Source organism: Hipposideros armiger, unplaced genomic scaffold, assembly GCF_001890085.2.
Source record: "Hipposideros armiger isolate ML-2016 unplaced genomic scaffold, ASM189008v1 scaffold_1083, whole genome shotgun sequence".
Lineage (NCBI taxonomy): Eukaryota > Metazoa > Chordata > Mammalia > Chiroptera > Hipposideridae > Hipposideros > Hipposideros armiger.
Window position 1 is genome coordinate 185425 of NW_017732433.1, and position 9412 is coordinate 194836.

The 9412-nt window shown below is 38.7% G+C and overlaps 1 protein-coding gene across 2 annotated transcripts in view; it reads left to right on the forward strand.

Annotated features, from left to right (window-relative positions):
* ZNF713 (zinc finger protein 713) overlaps positions 1 to 9412 on the forward strand; it is an 86443-nt gene that overhangs the window by 66282 nt on the left and 10749 nt on the right. For both annotated transcript variants that reach the window (XM_019632130.1, XM_019632131.1), the window contains 2 exons: positions 2742 to 2868; positions 3907 to 3999. In XM_019632130.1, coding sequence (XP_019487675.1) covers positions 2742 to 2868; positions 3907 to 3999 — 220 coding nt within the window. The remainder of the gene's footprint in view (positions 1 to 2741; positions 2869 to 3906; positions 4000 to 9412) is intronic.

The window sequence follows — 9412 nt, forward strand, 5'->3', positions numbered from 1 at the left end:
ACGCTTGTTTGCACTTCAGTGGGCCAAATCAAATCTGATATTGTTTTACCTTTTATTTGGTGTGTGGAAGGTGTGCGGAAGAGGGGGTAGTCTTATATGGCGAGTATATAACAAACTCTGTATTTTGAGCGGAAATGTTAGGGGGTTGTCTTATATGCCCAGTCGTCTTATACGCCGGCAAATACGGTAGCTTTAGAATAAGATCTAAGATGAAATTCTCATCCTGCTATTTACTAGCTGTATGTCCTTGGATACGTTATTTAATTTCTTCTAGCCTCAGCAACTCGTCTCTAAATTGCCTACATCACTGAATTGTATTTTAGAAAGATGGGTTATCAAAGCATGCAAATTAATTTAAAGAAAATGCCAGTACTGTACTAAAATATTGAATCTTAACTTATGGGAAAGAACAGTAATTTGGAATACCACACTCTACTCATTCTGAAGAATTGAGGAGTTATTGTACCTATGAAGTGGGTTGTATGAGGGAGGGGTTGTTGCATAGTAAAGGAAAAGGGGGAAGGGTGTGTGTGTGTGTGTGTGTGTGTGTGTGTATTAGAATTATAATATGCAATATATACCGATAACAAAAGATGACTACAAATCACATTTTACAAATTACAAGAGGTACTCAAAGTGGTTACCATCAGCATAATTAATACAGTGTTTTCCTTTCTTAGAATGCCTGTACATTTTTTTGGCACCCTCTGTATATATACATATATTGTGTGATTAAACTATGGTAAATGTTTAAATAAAAAATTATTACAGTAAAAGACACATTGCCGGGCACCTGGGTGGCTCAGTTGGTTACAGTGTGAGTACTGAACAACGAGGTTGCCAGTTTGATTCCCACATGGGTCAGTGAGCTGTGCCCTCTGCAACTAGATTGAAGACAATGACTTGAGCTGCTGGTGGGTGGCCAGATGGCTCAGTTGGTTGGAGCATATGCTCAGCTGCCCCCTCCACAACTAGATTGGAGGACAGCTACTTCATTTGGAGCTGATGGGTCCTGGAAAAAACACACTGTTACCCAATAAAAATTTTAAAAGACACATTACCATTAATCCCCCTCAAAATACTCTCCTTCACTTCAAAACACTTATCCCATCATTCTTTCTACTTTCTGAAGCAGTTCTGGAAGTTCTTTTCGGTGAGTGTGTTTAGTTATGCTGTCATGGCTGCCATGATGTCCTGAATCATTTTGACTTTGGGAAAGAGCCAAAAGTTGCTTTTCACCAGTGCAAGATCCAGTGAATAAGGTGGATGAGGACACACCATAATGTTTTTATTTAACAGAAATTGCCATATATCAGAAGTGATGCATGACACAGAGCCTTTCTAGTGTGATCAAAATATACGGTGAATGCTGCTGCTGAGTGCCATCCTAAAGAAAGGCAGGGATCTTCAATATAGAAAGCAGTGTGTCAAACCTTACTAACAGTGTGTGACAAGTTTCAACTTGTTTGGTGCAGTCGGTAGGGTGTGAGCTACAGTTAAGAGAAGGTGTGTTTTCAAGTGTGCCATAAATCATCCATCATGACAACACTCCATGTCACACATCACTTCTGGGATATGACAATTTCTGTCAAATAAAAACATTACAGCGTGTCCTTATCCACCTTATTCACTGGATCTGGCACCGTGTGACTTCTGGCTCTTCTCCAAAGTCAAAATGATTGAGGATATTGAGGCAGCCACGACAGCGCAACTAAAGACACTCACAAAAGAGGACTTCCACAACTGCTTCAGAAAGTGAAAAGAATGATGGGATAAGTGTGTTTGAAGCAAGGGGGAGTATTTTGAGGGGGATTAATGGCAATGTGTCTTTTACTGTAATATTTTTTTAATTTAAACATTCACTGTATTGTTTGATCACACACACATATTATCATGTGTCTGTATCTGTATGTCTGTATCTCTAGAGCAAAAGGGTTGTTTAAGAAACGTTAACAATGGAGGAAATATAGAGGTCGCCCTTTTTTATTTGAAATCGCTACCTGTAACAAAGCAGTTTTTTTTTACTGATCCCAACATGAATCATGTACCATCTACTATTGACCTGTTAGCCATTGTTGCTTTTATTTATTTTTTTAACCCACTGGAATATCCTCTCTCTCCTCTTTTGTCCAAAGCTTTAAAATCTTTAAAGTATCTACACACAATCCACCAACCCTATACCTACTTTCACGATCTCAACATATCCTGAATTCTCATTTCTGATATCTTATAGCATGAATTTCCCATATCGCTTTTAATTGTTTAGATGATATGAGAGTCTTTCCCCTACAGCAGATTATACAATAAAAAGCTTAAAAACAGGCATTATTTCATGCATGTTTGTGTGTGTTTGTGTGTGTGTGTGTGTTTCAGAAGGTGATAGAAAGGGCCGACCGACTGGCGCGTTGGTTGGGAGCTGGCTTGGGACGCCGGAGGGCCCCGGTTCGGATCCCACATGTGAGGGCCAGTGACACTGCTCTGTACAGCTAGGATGCTGAACAACAGCTCAACCTGGATTCCCCCAATTCCCCAATAAAAAAAAAATCTTAAAAAAAAGATGATAGAAAGACAGACACTAATTGTTTCAAAAATCTTGACCTGGATTACTGAGAGCCCTGAAGACTCTCAGCACAATGGCTTAGACCTCCTAACCTTTGTCTACTGCTATGTTTTTGCCCCTTCCCCTAAGGCCCCTGGAAGAAATGGTTTCTGGCTGAGCAGGGATGTACTTGATGTTTCAGGAATCATTGACGTTCCAGGATGTGGCTGTGAACTTCACAAGAGAGGAATGGGACCAGCTGTACCCTGCTCAAAAGAACCTCTACCGAGATGTGATGCTGGAAAACTACAGAAATCTGGTGGCACTGGGTGAGGATGGTGTCCCTATAAGACTAGAAGCCATTTTAATGGGTTTACAGTCATCCCCCCTTATCTGCAGGGATATGGGTTAAGACTCCAGGAGATTCCTGAAACCATGGAGAATACTGAACCCTATATGTACTGTGTTTTTTCCTGTTCTTGTGTACCTATGATAAAGTTGAATGCCCTTTCCCTCTTAACTAACCATTAATAGAGCAGTGTAGCCATAACTTGAAATTTGATGTGCAACAGCAAAACCAACATGAACTTATTTTTCCTTCACAATTTCATGGGTTGATATGTTCTTACCATAGATCTAAGCAACCTCAGCATACAATTATTTCTTTCCTTATTAACTTGAGATCTTTCACCTTTTCACTTAAAGGAAGCACTTTATGGCTTCTCTTTGGCATACCCAAATTGTCAGCATCACTACTCATGAACTTTGGGGCCATTATTAAGTAAAATAAGGGTGACTTAACCACAAGCACTGCAATACAATGACAGTCCATCTGATAACCAGATGGCTACTGAGTGACTAAGGAGCGCAGAGCATGTACAATGTTGATGTGCTGGATGCAGGGATGATTCATGTGTCTGGCAGGACAGAGCAGGATGGCACAAGATTTCATCACAGTACTCAGAATAGCCCGCAACTTAAAACATGAGTTGTTTATTTCTAGAATTTTTCATTTAATATTTTTGGACTGTTGACCACAGGTAACTGAAACCATGGTAGGTGAAACTGTAGACAAGGGGTGACTATTTTCTCAAATAGTGAAAATCTCCAAAGCCTTTGTGAATATAGTTCAGGCCAGGACAAAAGAATTATAATCAGTTTCATAGATAGAGACCTTTGTTTCCTGTTTTTTCTCCTTGGGTAAAGCCTTTGTTGATTTTGAGATGAGTAGCTTTACTTTGTTGCCTCTGAAGCCTCCCCTTTCCAAATCAGAGGCCCGTAAAGACTAAAAAAGTTAAAAATTAGTTCTGAAAGAAATTTTTTTGTTCTCAATATAAATTTCTGAGATACATTTTTCCTGTGAATAGGGCATCAACTTTATAAGCCAGAGGTGATCACTCAACTGGAGCAAGATGAGCAGTGGATGATGGAAAGAGATAGCCCACTGGACATTCATCCAGGTGAGAAACAAGCCTGTTAGCATTTGCTACTGAGTGAAGGGAAATAGTCACTTTTGAAATACTCAACTGATTGTGCTCCAAATATTTCCCTCTGGGACTTAAGGAATACTGAGGACTTTTTAGAAATTCAGATCATATTTTACTTTTTTCCAAAGTGGAAGTGGCTCTCATTTTTTTCTGATTAAACATAATATATACTTATTAAAAAATTTACACAATACAGAAGTTATTTTGAAGTTTGAATGTCCATAAATACCTTGATGTTGTAAATTTCCATATAGCATTTTCCTTCCATTTTCTTAATTCACACATTCACAGTATTCTTTAAATGTTTCTTTTCAATATCAAAAATCCTCTGCCATTTTTACCTACTTTTCATTTTTTGTTTTTCCTTTTATTATCAAACTCTTTGAACTTGGTTAAAACCCATAGCGCTGATTTTTATTTTCTAGCTCACATTTGTGATATGACCTATCCTGGTTGTGATACTAAAATTTTCTTGGAGATTACCACTAACTTCCTTCCAATCATATCTAGTGGCTAAAAAACCATTGCTATTGTCTCCTATGATCTTGTATTTGACTGTGTTGACTTTACTCTTTTGAAATTTTCTCCTACCCTGGCTTGTGATGTACACTCTTCTTGCCTCTTCCAGCCTCTCTTCTGTATCTACCTGCTCCTTTGCTACCTTCTCTCCCTCTTTATTCTTCTAAAGGCATATCTTCCTATGGACTTGGTGTTCCATTCTATAGCACAATGCTTTTAAGTCATTTTCCCATTACTACATTTCTAGTCTATAAGTATTTCACCCACATTCCTTTTCCAGATTTTAGATAATGTTTTGGTTGTTAAATGTCATTATTATTTTAATTATGTACTGAATTTCAAAACCTGTATTTGTTGACCTTATACTCCCTTTTTAAAAGCATCCCACTAAATATGAGCCTTCTTGACCAAAAAAACAAACAAGCAAACAAACAGAACAAAAAAATCCTCCTTAGTTTGCTGTTGTTGGCATAGCTCTTACAATGCTCTGCCTGGGTTATATGAGCAAATAGTTGACTGCTAATGTATACTGTTTTCCACTCTTGTCTATTAAGCTAAGCTAACCTTCCTCATTTCTATCTAGTTTCCCACTCTGATTCTTTGTTCTGGCACCTTGTTTCATCGTTTGGACATGGTTTTTTGTCATTTAAACTTTAGCCTTTTCAATTTGACTTTGATGTGGCTGTCCTCCTCACTTTTAGTGCTCTGGGTTATCTTAGGCAGGAAACTTTGTTCCTATTTCAGCTTCATTGAACATGAATTTTGGCCTGAGCAGTGCTGGCATTCAATGCGTGGAGGCTGATAATTAAAACGTTTTGTCAAGAACCTCTAGCACTTTCTCTGACAACAGTGGGTGACTATTTCTGTGAATCTCCATACCCTGGATCTTGGACAGTATGAAACTAATGAAATAAAATTAAAAACCCCTTTATCAGGTGAATTGCCAGGATAGGCATCTACAGCAGAAGGCAGAGCTATTCTTACCCATGGGTACATATGCTGTCATGTGTAGGATCCACACTGTCTCCCATTATGTCCCTACCCACAGACCCTCAACTAGAGAAAATAATTGCTGACTTAAGAAAATTTCCAGATATCATTATGCATTCATATGTGGATACCCAAGGCTCTTGGTTCATAGATCAGCTTGAACAGGTGATTTTTCTTTTCATATCTTCCTTATCAGGGACAGGCAGGCTAGCAATTTCCTCCAAGTAGACTTTTGCATTATTGCATTATCCTGTGAGACACAATGGACCCTCTTATGAGGATGTGGTAAAACATTTCTGTTGATGGGAGGACTGAGATAAAATGATCTGGCTTTTGTGACCTAATTCTGATGTGCTCTCTGGGGTACTGTTTGCCTCATTGTTATTGACATCTGCTGACGTCTATTTATCTAGAAATCTCTTCCTAGCTAAGATGAGACCTAGAAAGCATGCAATGGATTTAGCAGCAAAGAGGTTAGCAATTATATTAACAAGAGAAATTACAGGAGAGTAATTAGGAGAGCAATCAATTTGTAAATTGAGTAAACAGTGGTAAGGAAGTAGAACTACTAAGTGTAAAATACTCTTTACAAGAAGCTAGAATGAGAAGGGGAGACAATAAAGAGGATATTTGCTAGAATAAGAAGATAGTGTCAAAAGAGGATTGTTCTAAATTTGGCCTTGACAGCCATCTAAGGTTATGGTCTTCCCCCACCCCCAATGGTCCAACATTCAGCAAGACAAGTGCTGACACTAAGACTTCCTGGGAATGAGCATCCTATCACAATGGGACCACACTATCCAACCAAAAGATTGTCTTCAGTGCATCCTTTGGATTGATTTATGACCAAAAGGGGGAAACTGAGGATGGAAAAGGGGCCACAGGTTAAACCTGACAAGGTCAGGAGACTGAAAATAACCACATAAGTTAGTGTGAACAAAGAAAAAAAATTCATAACTAAGGTGGGCCATGGCAGGAAGTCACATCTTTAGCCTGAAGCTTCCATCATAAAGTCAATCTTCACCTTAAGTGAGTCAGTCTATTGTTTTTTTGCACCAAAGATGACATCCTTGGAATGTCAGTAATCCCTTTTTCTGGACCAGAGCAGGAGACTACAGAATCCCTTATTATTATTTTTGTCCCTTGATTAACATCTCTATGTGAGCTATTAATTATCCTGTACCCACTTATGTGTCTCTCCAATTTACCTTTATCCACTCCCAGAGATTTCCCTGCTTTACCTTCTCCCACCCCCTTAATCTACCACCAATGGATTTTATGTAACCCACCTCTTTTGATTCTATGTATAAAATAAGCTGCAAGCTATTTTGCAGAGCATTTTCTCAATCGTTGAGATTTTGCTTCCTGGCATTGTCATCAATTTGGCTCAAATAAACTCTTATAAGCTTTTTTTTAAAAAAAGATTGTTCTAAGCAGGAATGATTTTAGCGTGCTTATAATGACTGAAGGGAAAGAGTCAGTAGAGAGGGTAAGTAAAATAGATACAAAAGATGAATCAAGGTTCTAGAAGAAATGGAAGTGGAATTGGAGAGGAGATTAGGGTTATTTTGTACATAAATAAGTTTGTTCATGGAAAATTTGAAGGAGCTCATACATGGCGATTTCTGTTTCCTTGGTAAAAAAGGAGATAAAGTCCTCTGTTGAATGTAAAGGAATTAGAAGACCAAGTAGAGAACTTGAGAAGCACTTGCTATAGCTTACTAAGGTCAATGGAAGATGACCAAAGAATAGTAAAGGGATTACTTAGCAGCTTTGAGGACCAAAATTAAATTTTGCCCTATACATATGTGGTTTCTAATTTTCATGCCTATGCCATTTCTCTTGTTATACTCATCATTAGAAGAGGTTTGTAGAGCCTAGGTTGAGGGCCTGTTTGGCCAGTGGAACTAAAGGAGGAAAACTGTGAGAGTTAGTTAATTCAAGAAGTTACAAGAATAATTAATAATGTTGTAAATATTTTGCAGGGGGTCAGATGGACACATGTCTCATTAGGGAGACCACTTCATGGAAGGTGTAGAGGCTTGACCACTGCACTGTACACCTGAAGCTTACATTGAATAATATTGCATGTCAAGTACAATTTAATATATACTCACGGGATGTGGAGTATAGTGTGGGAGTGGAGTCAATGGAATTGTAATAGATATGTATGATATCGGTGGAGGGACAGTGGATTGGGGAATGGAGTTGTCACTTTGTGAGGGGTGGAAAGTATAACTATTACATTGTTTTGTACACCTGAAACTAATAATAAAAAAAGAAATAAAAAAAATAAGTGACAAGAAGTAAAGTAAGGCCTGAAGAGGACTGAAAACCAAAACAACAAAAGAGTCAAGGAAATGGAGGTCTAGAGGAGGTCAGAAAGCCAGCAGAATGTGAATAAGGGCATGAGTCCACTCACTGGGCAGGAATGTGTGACACTGAGTTTAATATTTCATATATGGAGCAAAGTTCAGAGCATAACTGTTTAGCCAGGTAAGTAGATTGTTGAAGTACAATGAAGATAAATGCACAAACAACTACCGTTAGAAAATAAGATGGAAAAGAAGAGTGCCATTCAATAGCAGTAAAAAAGATAAAACATCCAGAAATAAACTTTCAACAAGAAATGTGCAACACCTGCAGGAAGAAAACCTTAAGACACTCCTGACAGACACAGAAATAGACTAAATGGACATTCCAAGATGTCAGTGTCTCTACTGTACATGTAGTATAATCCCATAAAAAGTGTCTACAAGATTTTGGGAGACTCTAGATAAGCTCATTCTAAAGTTCATATGAAAAAAAAATAATCAGGAAAACTCTGAAAGGAAGAACAATAAGGGGGATTATCCCTATAGATAAATACAGGAAAATTTCATGAATTTAAACAAGGCAGAACAGAACAGAAAATCCATAAATAGACCCAGATACATGCAGGAGTGTAGTATATGATAAAGATATGATATGATGTATGACATATGATATATGTGATATATGACATGAGATATGATAAATATAATAATTTCAAATTAGGGAAAGGTAGCAATCTTACTAGATGATGTTGAGAAAACCAGTATTAAAAATGTAGACCTATTGGGCCAGCCGAGTGGCACATTGATTAAGAATTGGCTTGGGATGCCAGCCTGAGCAGCAGGGCCCCGGTCTGGATCCCACATGAGGACCAGTGATGCTGCACCCTGTACAACTAAGATGGTGAACAACAGCTTGACCTGGAGCTGGGCTGCCGTGAGTCGCCGGCGACAGTGTAGGCTGCAGTAGGGCTGGCCAGCAGCTGGTGTGTGCTTTTGTGAGCTGCCTTGAGCCGTGTGAGTGGCCGTCCAATGGCTGGTGAGCGATTGCCTCACCCGGGAAGAACGCAATGATAATACCAACATGGGCCAGTGAAACAATGTCCTCCACAACTAGACTGAAGAACAAAAGGACAGCAATTTGTCTGTTCCCCTTCCTTGATTCCCCAACGCTGTTCTTCTCCCCCAATTCCCCAATAAAATATTTTTTAAAAAATGTAGACCTATTAATAAATAGTGGGTACCCACCTGGAAAAAGATAAAATTGGATCCATAGCTTACCCCTTAAACCAAGGTAAAGTCAAACGGCATCAGAGACTTTAAATGTAAAGCATGAAACCATAAGAGACCTGGAAGAAAACACAGGAGAAATGTTTTGTAACCTTAAAATGGAGAAGTCTTTTCTGACTATGATTCAAAATTTAGAAGTCATTAAAAAAAATTATACATTGGGCCAGCCGAGTGGCGCGATGGTTAAGAACTGGTTTGGGACGCCAGAGGGCCCTGGTTCGGATCCCACATATGAGGGCCAGTGACACTGCCCTCTACAGCTAAGATGCTGAACA